Raw genomic sequence first — 13,714 nt, 5'->3', positions numbered from 1 at the left:
TATAGGTATAAAATGCCTTACCCTTTGTTCCAGAGCTGACTGAGTCTGTTGTCTTAAAAGAGTTTTAAATGGTCCCCCTTCTTTTCCAGCACTCCCACTGCCCATTCCTGAAGAGTATCAGTACAAATGACATTCAAAGAAACATGTTATAATATGTAATCAAACTTTGATTTAAACTTATATAAAATAGTGATTGAAAACAGTCAAATTATCCCCATCATTTTAGTTTTCAGAAGAAAAATGCTGAGCATCACAGTTTAATTGGGGACACACACACATAGTGTTTTGGGGTTTGGTTTTCACATGACTAGCAGTGTTTCTTTTAGCATTTGGACAAAACCTCCCGATCCAAGATCTTTTTCTACTATTAACCTGAATTAAAAAAAAACCAGTCAAAATACAAAGACAAAGATCTGGGCTTGCAATTATTGCCTATAACATCCAACTCCCAATTTTTTTGTCCTGTTACTATTGGGAGTTTTGCTGATGATTTCAAGATAGATCTACCTTTTCTGCTGTTCACAGAAAGTTTCTACATAACCGCATTTTCACCCCTTATCAAAACGGGCTGCAAAGTCATCAATAATTCCACCCTGTTGAATGATGCCTCTCTGCTAGATGGCTCTATAGCCAAATATCTCTCTCTACTATCATTTTTTTGAACTAATAAAAATCTGGCTTTCTGAGAGTTTCAGAGTAATTAAATCAGCTTTCCTAACCACTAGGAGGAGACTGTACACATAACCACAGCAGTGGCTAGATAATGCATAATTGGGACCAAACCCAAAACTGCATAGGCAATGCAAATCCTCTGACTGGAAATACAAACTCTGAAAACAGAGACCAATTGTTTCTATTTTCTTTAATATCTATGCAATGAAATATTCACTCATCTGATTCACTCAAATAAGCTAAGGACTACTGCTCAGCATTTAAAATTGCCAGACTTACTTGATTACTCTATTTCCACACACATAACCTGCAGATTATTTGTAAATGAAAAGAAATAAATTCCAATTTTGCATAATATGGGTAATTATCTCTTTCCTTCTTTCGTATATGTTGCTCCCACCCCTACCTCCCAGTACAGAAACTTTTCTGTAGATGGAAAGTTTATTAGATACAAAAATATCTTTGCTTTTGAACTATCTGTTATCAAGGAACTGTACTCTTAACTCTGAGTGTGTCAAGATGCAGGTTATATGTATGACAGTAAGTTATTTGCTCTACGGTTATAAATCACAAAAGTAAAAAATAAACACATACCAAGATTGTGTTTTTCCTAAAGTAAACACAATGCTGGTGAATCAGATTTTCTTGGTAATATTTCATGCCTAAAAACATACTATAATTGGTATTTCTTGTATCTAAAACCATCAGTGCTAACTTGACAAAGCAAAACTAAACACCTAAGTTGTATAGAAAAAGCATCGGATAAAGAACAAAAAAATATGTCAGGAGCAGCATGAAATACGAATACCACAGTGCAAACATTTATGAATGAAGCCAAGATTTTCTTTTACAGAATTTGTAACTACTTTAATATAAGATCTCCTTGCTAGTTTCATTCTTCCTCTGATCAAGCATCTAATAAACGTGAATGAGATTGTACATATTTATCAAAGTACTGTTTTTTGTTTTAGCTAAAGACTAGGAGATCTGGAAATAATATCAGACTTAATAATATATGTTAATTCATTCCTAACATTTTCAAAACATTACCAGGCTATCATTACCATATAGTTATATATAAAATACTATATTTTTAACAAATATTTTTAGCTGTTCTTGGATAAGGAAACAAAAATATTAGTATGTGTATAGTCCCATTAAACAAGATTAAATTGCTTTTACTATTTGACATTGATTCTAGACATCATTGTCAGGGACTATACAATATTGAATACAGACAAACATAGCATAAATACAGGACATAAACTAAAAAAAAATACAAACTGATCAAAATAGTATCTACAGAAAAAAGTAGTAATATCAACTATTTACACTATGAAAATAATGCATGTCAGTGAAATGGAAAAGGAGGCAGTAAAAATAAAGTTTGTATGGGCTTTAAAAAATTTTTAAAAGCTTAATTTTAAGAGCAGAGTTGCTAGCCTTTTGATAGCCATTATTTCAATAAATTATGAATGAATTAATGAGCAAGTGCTTGTTCCATGCAAAATACAGGAACAATAAAGTGAAGGGAATGAGAGGGATTTAAAAAAATTAATTATTTTAGTTAAATTACCAAAGGAAATTTTGCGAGGGAAAAGGAGAAAGTTCTGTAGCATGAACTACATACGTTTCAAATCCTATAAGAAGCTCTGAAGCTGTTTTGAGCTTTTGGGGCAGAGGCACGAGATGATATGAATAGTCATGTAGCCAGCAGTTTTCAGAGGCTAACTGAACAAAAACATAGGGTTATAGAAGGCTGTGTGTTAAATGCCCCCATATCAAATAACAACAACATTTTCTTAAAAGTTTGCTTAAAAGGCCATAATAGATTGATCCTACCAGAAGCAGCCAGAAGCAGCTCTTCAGTGAAAGAAACACTTTTCCTCAGAACAACTGGGCTGACATGGCTAGAGTGTAGAGGGTTAAGGGCAGACCCCGAGAGGAGGAGACAGGACTTTTTAAGATGTGGGGAATCACAAGAGAGTGTAGGGGAGCTGGGAAACAGGAAAATCCTAGGTCCCTGTGGGGAAGGTGCTGTGGAGGAAAGTAATAGAGACAAAGAGATGTAGATTCAGAAGATGACTAAAGAAACAGACGGAAGAAAGCAAAATGAAGCATTCTTTTCTCCAAATGAACCAGCCCTTACTGCTAAATTATTTCTCAACATACAAAGAAATGGAATGACAACACAACTCCACAACGTCACTGAGAAGCATGTTCTCAAAAATCATGACCTGATTAACTTTATTTTGAAATTATTTTTTTAAAGCCATAGTAATCTAATATGTGTTTTAAATTTTATACAGAATTTGATAATAAATACTATGGAGTAAAGGCCAAATAACACAGTCTTCTCACATACTTAATCTGATGTATGTTTTATATACCTATGTTATATATATATTTATATATATAGCTCTCTATATATCTTTTAGATAGGTATAAAAAGATATTTTCCAGAGAAGTCATGGATTTGTTTTATGATTTTAGAGTTGTAAATCTTGCAGAATTTTAAGTTCCCACAAAGAAAAGGAGTTCCTACCTTCTCAATTTCCTCCAAACATATACTATATCACATCAAAATGTATTACCTGATTGCAATATGTCATACTTTTTGTCAGGTTGATATTTTGTTAGTTTACAGTGGCATAAAACACATCACTATTCACAGAAGTCTAACTTCAAACCAAAACAAGCTTTTTCAGCACAGAATGATTTCATATTTAGATCAGATATAGACCAGAATAGATAACACAATCACAACTGTACTTTACAAAAGATATTATGGTAATATTATTCTGATTTGGAGCTACTGAAAACTAGATACTTAAGCAGATCCAAGCTTCAATCTCTTCTATTTAGTTATTCATATTGTGAAATTGTGGTATCTGCACTCTTTTTCCAGGTTAGTCTCCATCTCAAACACATGAACACACTAGCTACCTGACTGAGAATTAGAGGGAATATAACCTACTGTGGAAACATCACCAAATACTTCATTTTTCCTATCAGCCAATCTGAGTAATGTGCATAGCAAATGTGATAATGTTTAATATGCCACATGATGTTTGCCTTTTTTTTTTCAACTAACAGCACCAGCTTTCACATTGAAATATTCCAACTTAATAATAGTCTTAGAAAATGACAACAGATGCCTAAACATATACAGTGAATTGTTTAATGACAACATACTGAATTTAGTATGTTATGGAAGTATCTTCTGCACATCATCAAATTTTTGGTAAAATGTAAAACAAACAGTTCATTTGCTCTTAACCTATTAAGATTCAAATCTAGTATGTGACATCAAGATACGAAATTTTTTAATGCAGCCACCAAATCCTCTTAAAACAAGTTTCAGTAGAGTTACAGCTGCTACAAAGACAGTGCTCGCAAGCAAAAGTATGCCCACTGTTAGTTTTGATACTAAAAAGATAGCTAAAAGGTATCTTTATATATTTGAAAAATCCCTAAAAACAAGAGGTACCAACTACTTTCAATTCCGAATGAACTGACTAAAGACAAGAGGGTCCATCCATCTACATAACGTTGCCAGGAATGATATAAGGTTGTGGCTTTAAAAACCTGACAAATTCACAGTCAGTTGCCACCTTCATAAATCCAGAACCTTGATAAAGACGATCATCTATGTTACACTTAAATCCTTTACACAAAATAATCCTTACCACAGGTTTTCAAATATTCAGGAAAGCCAAACACATGAATTTGTCGTTCTCCTACATAATAAGTACCCAGTTATCATTGTAGGTCCTTTAAACAAGAGACCACAGAAGTCATTATGTGTACAAAAGTACTAACAGAAAAAAGTGTGCTTTTCTTTGTTTAAAAATGGAACAGAGAAGATAGTACTAAGATAGCTCCTCACTGGGAACATTTTTTAACAGATACCAAGGGAATAAACTGGGTAAAATACTTAATATAACTGCATTTGGATGCAACATTTAGCTTATCTGCCTGCAAAAATTATTGAAAGGTGTGCTACAAAGTAAAGCTGAATCAACTACTTTAATATGCTTAAAAATTGTCTAGATTAGATGGAGACAATAATGTTCTGAACTTCAAATACCACAACTTAAAACACCATTTAAAAAGCAATCAAACTTTTATAATAAACAATTCTGCAAAATATTTTGCCCTACAGTAGCAAAACTCAGTGCATTGGTCACATAACGGAGAATAAACAGGCAATAATTCTTTGAGTTGTGCTGACATTGTTACTGACATGATTCTAACCACAGACTGAAAAATAAGGAGGGAGGAAACTAGAAGTTGAAGAAATTATGATAGACCAATGGAGAAAGAAAAATGCTTTTTGAAGATGGCAGGAGTGTAATTTAAGTTACTTTCAGAATGCATGCTGCGTATGTAAAGCCATTTCCATATATCAAGGAGAATAAAAAGACAGCAGCTGCTACATTTCTAGTATCACACTTGCAAAAAGGAGTTAAAAATCACAGAGAAATGTGTACAATATACTTGTGGCACAACATGTTAGGCCTGAAGACTACATAGTTTTAGTAATACTGCCATTAATACACGGTGGTTGGAAATATTCTCCCATGATTTGTAATATGAAATGGAGGAAATAAGAAAAAGGCAATTACTTAGAACTCCCTTAACACTCTGAGATGTTCTATTTTGACTTGAATAGAGTTGCGTTACAAATGCAATTTTAATGTTATCCAGAATAGTGGAAATATAGGCAGGATTTAAATTTTCACCCTACAGAAACCCTTTCAAACTCAAAGTGTGCTACCTGAAGTCTCCAATTCCACATCATTTTGATAACTTAATGCCAAAAAGCAAAAAGGGTTTGAATGAAAATATAAAAAGAGAAAGACAAATTAAACAAAAAGTGGGTGGAAGCGCCTTACCAGTTTTGGGTGTCAAACTCAAATCTGTGTCAGAAGAAGAGGACTGTCGACTGTAGGACTTGGAAGGTGAAAAGGAATAGGTTTGGTTTTTCAGAGGGGTGGAGGGTCCTGATGAATGAGTATTGGGATTGGGATCTTCATTGAAGGGAATCCTGCCAGAAGAAGGTGGAAACATGTTCAGTAATCCTGTGCCAAAGGACCTGGCTGACAGCAGCATGATCCAAACACCAGGATGGGATTGGGGCAGGGCCAGCAGCTATTCTTTAGGTGCGAGACTGGGGATGAGGCCAGAGGCAAAGAAATTCTGTTTTACCCATTCAGCATTCTGCAGATAGATGCTGATAATCTACAATGAAACAATTAAGCCAAATGAAAGGCGTGAGATGTCACAAAAAAAATATGCAAAAGAAAAAACTGAAAAACAGTTTATGGCTTAAAAATCTGATCAAATACACAATGCCTTGAGTTAGTTTAATAAAGAAAAAATGATTTCAAATTATATTTGTGTTTATACATATTCATACATTTATGTATGTACACACATATGCATTTTAAGAAAAAAAAATGTTTCCTTATCCTATAGCATCAGCAGCATGCCACAGCTAAAAACAGAGCAAAGAGGAGAATCTTATGGGAACATCTATATTGACGAACAGTTCACTTATGCACAGATTGACTTACCTGCTCTCTAAAACCACCTCTTCCACAAATTGCACATACCCTTCCTATAACCATTTTAAAACCAAAATACCATATCTGAATTGTGCTTGAAAGCAATTATGAACTCAAATCAAAATGTGATTTCCTCCAATTATTGTAAAATAGTGAATGTTCCCCAGATACACCAACTTATTTTAATTTAATTTCTTAGGAAGTACAAGTCAAAAGAAATGAAGAGTGTGGCTTTGTGGAAGAGACTCGGATGCATTTTCAAGAAACTATCGCCTTTGTTTCAGCAGCTGCACATAAAGTAGTTCTTTACTGACAACAGAAGGTGTCTCCATGAGAAAATGAGGGAGAAAAGATGGGTGGTACCTGCCTACACTGCCTGCCTGCCTGCACTTTGTGACCACTGTGCCTGTGGCCTGCCTCTCCCCAGCTCTTGAGTCTGAGCAGTCTCGTACCAGTGTAGATGAGAGTGGGAACAGACACAGAGAAGTTCTGAGTAAGTCGTGAGCCAGTAGCAGTGTGAATTGGGCTGTTGTGAGTCGAGCGGCATCCATGGCTTGGCGGATGAACCAGCGGAGACCTGAGAGAATTTGCAGCCAAGGTGGAAGAAAAGAAAACAATACATACAAACAGGTTGCAAAGTTATGTTATAAATGATTTCAGGGAAGTTTAGCTAGAGGAGATCTCTTACTTTAAGCAGACTCAGAAATTCCTAGCATGCAAGAGTCCAGATGAAATAAAAAGAGAGAAAGGAACAGCTTAAGCACTAGCTTGTGAATGCCTAATTGATTCTTTGGCAACAGGGCATCAAGTTAGTAAAGCCAAGAACAAGAAGTATTAGTTGATTTTGCTGGCTTTGAGAAACATTCCTATATTTTGGACTGAGAAACAATGATTCTGACAATATACACCCCCAAGCTAAACATGGGTTAACTGAGGGATGGAATTTCCACATTTTGCTCCAGAGTGAAAGCTACTGATTTATTTATGAATGCTTTTTAAGTTGGTAGTTACGAGGTCCACCTTGTTTTTTTAATCACCACTGTCATTTTATGCTGCATTGTATCCAGAAGCTCTTTTGATGGAAAATTTTTAAAATTAAGACAAGTTAAACAACTTATGATTTGAAATAGAAACAAGTAATTTTGAGAAGTCAAAGCACACTGATGCCTGCATGACAAAAAAGCCTAATTGCTATTAATGACACAACAGTGCAAATTAATGAAAAAGGCTAATTAAATTGATACCTCTGGAACATAGCATAAGCAGTATAATTTTTGATGCTGCTTTTTTTCTTCCAGAAATTAGATCACTCTACCAAACAGAAAACAGCAAATTTATTCAAGCAACAAAGTAGTAACAATTTGAAGACTGCAAGTATTTTTATATCTATCTGTACGCACAATAAAAAAAATACATTCAAACTGAGTTTGGTGCTTCAGTAGATATAACAAAGATCAATAAATTCTACCTCTCATTGTAAAAAGTTTCTCTGCAAGTATTCTGTTTAACTGTACCTGTTTTGCAATAGCACTACTTGTTTTGCAACAGTAAAAAGCAAAGCACACAAGATGAGACTTCTTCAGGGTCATTCTCTAAACCACTGACAGTACTGTGTGAATTCAAAATGTACCTTTTCTTATATGCTCAGCATAAATGCTCAAACCTGACTGTAGTGAACTTGAAATATCTTGAACAGAAGGTATATCATAAGAAGCCCTCAAAAAATGTTCAGTGTACAAACACAGTCAAGACAGAACTAATGATTAGTTAGAAAACTGGTGGATCACAACCCAAGAATAACAAATACTGTTTTTGTATAGACTCAAAAAAGTCATATTAAGGTTTACTACTCCAGCTTCAAAAGAAATAATGTAAGTAATCCAAGCTAAACCATTTCAAAATTGTGGAATATAAACTGACTTGCACATAAAAAAAAAATTACCAAAAAAAAAAAATCTGGGGAAAAAAAAGAAATCACACTAGTTATGTAAAACTGAATGAATATGAAAAGAAGAGAGATGAAACTTGTTTCCCTACACACTATTAATTCATACTTACTCCTTCATTTCTTTGGATGGGGAGTTACATGCAGGTAAAAATGCCGATGTGTTACTTAATTTATCCAATGTGCAGACTGTTCCTATGGCTCGCACTACTAGTCCAGACTCTCCCTCCAAATCAAAGCACTGCAAATAACCAACAACAGCATTTCCTCTCATTTCAAGTACCTTCAAGCCAATCTTCCTTTGCAATTCACCTACAAAACAAAATGCAAAGAGCTTATAATTGCAGTGAACTTTCCATATTCTCTTTTGTGGTCTTTGGCCTCTGCTTTTGGAATTGTCACTCAAGTCAGTAAAACAGGTAACAGATCCAATATTACAGAATTATGCCAAGCAACTGGTCACAATCTCTTGCCTCCTATAACATACTGTGATATTTGTGATTTGCACAGCTTTTTTCCTCTTTGTCTAAATCTATTCTGATTGCCAAAACAACATCTTATTTCACATATGTTTATCTCTGAGTTTTAATTAGGTTTTTTCCCATTTTTTTCCTTATTTAGACAGAAAGAGATGGATAAACGTGTGCTGGAACACACCTAAGTTGCTAAATACTCCTTCATACAGTTCTGAACAAAGCAACACCTTTGAAATCCATATGGATAGGCATCTGTAATTTTTTTACTTACAAACTTATTCAACCTAATTCTTACTTTTTGTTCTTTTTAATAGTGCTTAATACAGCAGCCTCATCTACAAACCATAACACCAAATAAAACAAGATAACAAATATGCCACTCGGTGCAAACAAAAGACTGCCTCTTCTCTATTAGCTGCATACAAAGACTGGAAGACTGTAGCTATAAGACAATGGTCTGCTATAGATGCATACTTAGCAGGATGTTTAAAAAAAAAATCCATTGATCTACGTAGCTAGATAGACTTCGTAATACTAGGTGGAAAATATCATCTCTCTTCTGATGAAAGATTTCCAAATCCTCTGATAACAAACTAAAAAAGCCTCACTGTCGCAGAGGATAGCCTAACAGTTCCAATGTCAATGATGTTAAGAAATAAGTGGAGTGAAATGATCACTACGGCTTTCTAGAAGCTTGGTTTTAAAATTACCAGAACAGGTTCCTATTGTATACTTCTTAACAGAGGCTGAAATTATGCCTGTACTGGTCTTGAAAAATCTTTAAGAATGAGTTAGGGTATGAAATTTTCTAGCTGAGTGAAAATTGCTATGGATTCTCTTCAAGCCAAAGTCAAGACTGAATTATTTTTTACATACACAACATGTAATATGACTGATCTTTGAAACAGCTCGGGTCATTCTCAGAAGTTACAGATTTCTTCAGGATTCTTTAGGTGTGGCCACCAGTAACAATGCCTGCAATGTGAAGCATTATATTACATTACATGAAACAGTAATTCTATGAGGTCTGGGTTTTTTTTTTCCCTCTTAGCCACTGCCATGAATCAAAATATTAATAAAATCTAGCAGAATGTTTCCACACATGTTACTTTATCCACCTTCATTATTTATGCAAGGTAAAAGACACACAAATATTCATCTTAAAAAAAGTGAATTCGTGTCATTTATAACAATATTGTTTTTTCACATTCTTCCTCAAAATATGCTGGCTTTCCTAACAAAGATACTGGATAACTTTTATGTTGCCCCACTTACTAAAAATCTCCATACATGCTTGCAAAACTCAACTCACTTTTTCTTTTAGTATATTCCTCAAAACAGAGCTGTATGTACAATGAACCTTACCTTAAGAGCCCATTAGAGAACTGAAACTACTGCCTATCATTCTAGTGGTTATTCTTCATAATTTATTAGTATTCCTCACACCATCAATATTGTCCACCTCTATTACTTGATTTTCTCTTGCCTTAGTGTGCAAGTACTCTAGTGGTGTTTTGTTCTGTTCTTTCGGCACTGAAATAGGATAATCTTGGTTCACAACTGGTGTTTGTAAGCATCAGTAACACAAAAAAAAAAAAATCTGCGAAGATGCTTTATACTATGGTGATATCAACTGACCCCAATCACCGGTCTCTCAAGGAACTGCAAGTGTCCTGCAGAATCCATGCAAGGCAATAGAGAAGTATGCTTGAGAACAAACAAACCAATATTGACTTTAAAAAGATAGATGGGATGAGTAAGATAAGTATTAGTACACGTTGTATCTAAGACTGTATATTTGTTCACATACTTCACAGTAGTCCAAAGAGGGCAGAGTAGTTCATTATTTTAACTGTTTGAGTCAAAATTCTAGTAATACTGCTCAGATAAGTTCAAAACATCTTCAAGAATGTTCCACAGGTTTCTTTGACCTTGCTAAAAACAACCAACAAATTCAACAGCAGCATGGCCTCACCAAGAAGGAATTTTATTTTTTTTAAAGTCAGTCGTACTGGCCAACTGGCCATCAGTTAGGACAATAGAACCTTCAGAAACAGAAGATGCTGAGAAGTGAAGAAATAACCATAATACCAAAAATCACAGACAATCTTGTTTTAAGTAAGTTGCTTATTTAAATCATGAATATTTCTAAAACCACAATAAGCATTACAGCCTACATGTTTAATACCTGACATGAGTGAAATAAGTCTTTGTCTAGCCTCATTCGATGCCCTTGGTGTACGAATTCGGTCTATCCACTGGTATTCTGGGTCTTCATTAACTACAAGTTCTTCCACAAACCCATGGATTATTACTGCTCTGTAACACTTAGGAATAGATGTAGCTGTTTAAAAAAAAAAATATATATATATATCTATATATATCTATAATACATAAGGCATGAGTCTATGAGCCAAGAATTTCAAGAAAAACATAAAATTACACAGAGAAAATGATGTGAACGATTCCAGAAGGAAATCCTCATGATTTTCTACTAAAATGTGGACATACCCAAACAGTTTTGTTCAGGGAGATCCTGGAACACTGATAACTACACAGTGTATCAGTTGCAGCATGTACTGTTAGAAAAACTTTCCACTTTCTGCCTTTTTAACAGGATATGCACCCAAATTAGCACAATGTGTATATGCACATGCAGTGAAATGCAACTTAAGAAAAAGGGAAGAAAAAACAGTTATTTACATTGTTCTGAAATACAAACAATAAAAATGTATCAAAGAAAGAAGAAAGAAAAATAAGCTAAACAATTTTCTGTGTTACTGGCTTCGATGTAATCTCCATTGGGCTTATGCAATGAGCTGGTGAAAGAAGGGAAACTGACAGAATAGGCAAAGAAAGAAAAGAAGGAAGGAAAAAGTTTTCTGTTCAAATAAACTTTTTTCCTCTACTTACTGCAGAAAAACTTGACTCCACAAGATGACTGCCTAAATCTGTTTAAGTCATTGAAGAGATCTACTTTCACCACCACATTGATCTCCCCACGTATACCTATCAATAAAAAACATGAGAAATGAGAAGCTGTATGAGAAATGAATACAAAACTAGCCCTGTTAATTATTGGCTGTTAATAGTAACTAATGCACTATCACCAATGAGTTAGTTTTTCTGCAAAGAAAGTACTATAACCCTGCTAGAACCGTTTGATCCAACAGGCAGTTCACATGTCAGTTTTAGCCTGGGCCAGAGGAGCAGGAAGACATTTCCTGGCCTCTCAGGTCTGCTGCAGAGACACCATCTCAGAGGAGGTTTCTAGTTCTGCACCGCCTTTGAGGCTGAAGCAAGCAACAGTTCTCAAATACCTGCTGCACGGAACAGGACTTTAGAAGACGGGATTGGGAAAACAGAAGTCGTCAGCCTCCTGATACTGCAGTGACCTCCGCTGCAGTGAGCAAGTGCTCTCTCTGATCCTTTGCCCTGCTCCATCGATGCACAGAGGGTATAGAATCAGTATAAAGTACCATGACTGTCCCAAGATACCCTTCGCACAAAAGGTCAGAAGCATTAACTTTCAGTATAGATGCCTTCCAACTGGAGTTCTGTCCACATCAAAAAGCTCTGACCAACACCAAAAAGCTTTTACATTTTCTCCCTGAAATGGTTTCCAAATCACAGTAGAGCTACTCTCTGAAGTCCAATCCAATGAGAAAATGTATGGTTCTTTCTAGAACCACTAAGTGGTACGTAAATGTTTGTAAAATACTTTGACTATGAGAAGAAATATACAAAAAATAAGGTATTACAGACTTCTTAGACAAAGCTTTGGTTTTGGACACAGTTAAAGCTTACTAATAAAGGACTATTTCCCCCCCCCACAGCCATTCCTTTTCGATTTTTCTACTTTCCTATTCTGAGCTTTTTCTTCTTTTTCCCCAGCCAGCTGCGAAATCATTTCACACATTATAGGTTCTGACATATTGAGGACTAAACTTCTTGATGGGTCTGATCTCTAGTGTCTTCAGAACCCTTTATTACATAAGTATATGACACCAAAAAAAAGCATTAGATTTGTAGATTGACTCTGACACTACTGCAATAAAGTCACCTAGATCTATCTTCCAAAATGCCAATAGAAAGAAGCCTTCAGTTACTACACAAGAAGGGCCTCAGGTTCATGTACTTTCACAAATAATCATGCTGATGTGCAAAAAAAAAATTGTAATAAAATACTACAAATATTATATTTTTTTCAAGGAAGCATCGATTATTGTTTGCCAAGGATCAAGATAATTAGAATCTACTGCTTTAAGTATGAAAATATCAGAATTCTATTTTTACTTAAATAGAAAAAAAGCTTTGAAATACTAACATCTAGAAAAATATAGAGAAGTATAATTCTCTGACACAGAACTTGTACATATCATGACACAAGTCTTCACCTAATTTAACTTCAAAAGAAAATATAAGATAGGAAAACATGAATAGAATAAAAGGGTAAGTAAAAAAACTACATGCAATGTTTCTCAAAAAAAACTCTTCAATAGAACTGTTTTAAAAGTAAAAAATACATTGCATCAGTTACGATGATGAACAAGTAAATATCAATAATTATTTTCAATTATTTATAATTAGGTTTTATAGTAACATAGTTTGATTATTTAATTCATACTGGATAATGAACAAGTGTGGTAATGACAACCACATAGATGTTCTGCAATAAAGTATTCAAGCAGCATGCTAATTGCTGTAAACTGACCTTGACTTTCTGGAGCAAAAGTTGTGTCTCATTAAAATCAAAGGTAAAAATGCCATAAACTTCATTTTCTCATACCTTCAAGATATTCTGATGAAATCTACCTAACAATTAGGGTATTTCCTGCAGGGAAAAGGAATTTCATCCCGTACTTTATTTTGAAGACACATCACGTCCTGTCCTTCCATCTCAAGTGAAATTTACCCAACATCCCAGGAAGGCACACCCCAGATGACTTCAGAAGTATATTCTTTTAGTAAACACATGGTAACTGGAAAACCATGTCTGGATCTTTTATTTTTTTAATCTTAATTTTGCAGTAACAACTTTAAATGCCATG

The 13,714-nt window shown here is 34.6% G+C and overlaps 1 protein-coding gene across 23 annotated transcripts in view; it reads right to left on the bottom strand.

Moving 5' to 3' along the window:
- Positions 1-13,714, bottom strand: part of C2CD5 (C2 calcium dependent domain containing 5) — a 71,693-nt gene that overhangs the window by 44,670 nt on the left and 13,309 nt on the right. For 8 of the 23 annotated variants that reach the window (XM_071815803.1, XM_071815852.1, XM_071815796.1 and 5 more), the window contains 6 exons: positions 11,577-11,672; positions 10,852-11,007; positions 8,301-8,499; positions 5,571-5,722; positions 2,515-2,709; positions 22-107 (listed from right to left, as the gene is read on the bottom strand). In XM_071815803.1, coding sequence (XP_071671904.1) covers positions 22-107; positions 2,515-2,709; positions 5,571-5,722; positions 8,301-8,499; positions 10,852-11,007; positions 11,577-11,672 — 884 coding nt within the window. The other 15 variants (XM_071815814.1, XM_071815824.1, XM_071815830.1 and 12 more) reach the window with 9 other exon arrangements.

The sequence above is a fragment of the Patagioenas fasciata genome, chromosome 1 (assembly GCF_037038585.1).
Source record: "Patagioenas fasciata isolate bPatFas1 chromosome 1, bPatFas1.hap1, whole genome shotgun sequence".
Taxonomy (NCBI): Eukaryota; Metazoa; Chordata; class Aves; order Columbiformes; family Columbidae; genus Patagioenas; species Patagioenas fasciata.
The sequence above is the reverse complement of the archived record's forward strand: the minus strand, read 5'-3'. Positions and strand labels throughout refer to the sequence as shown.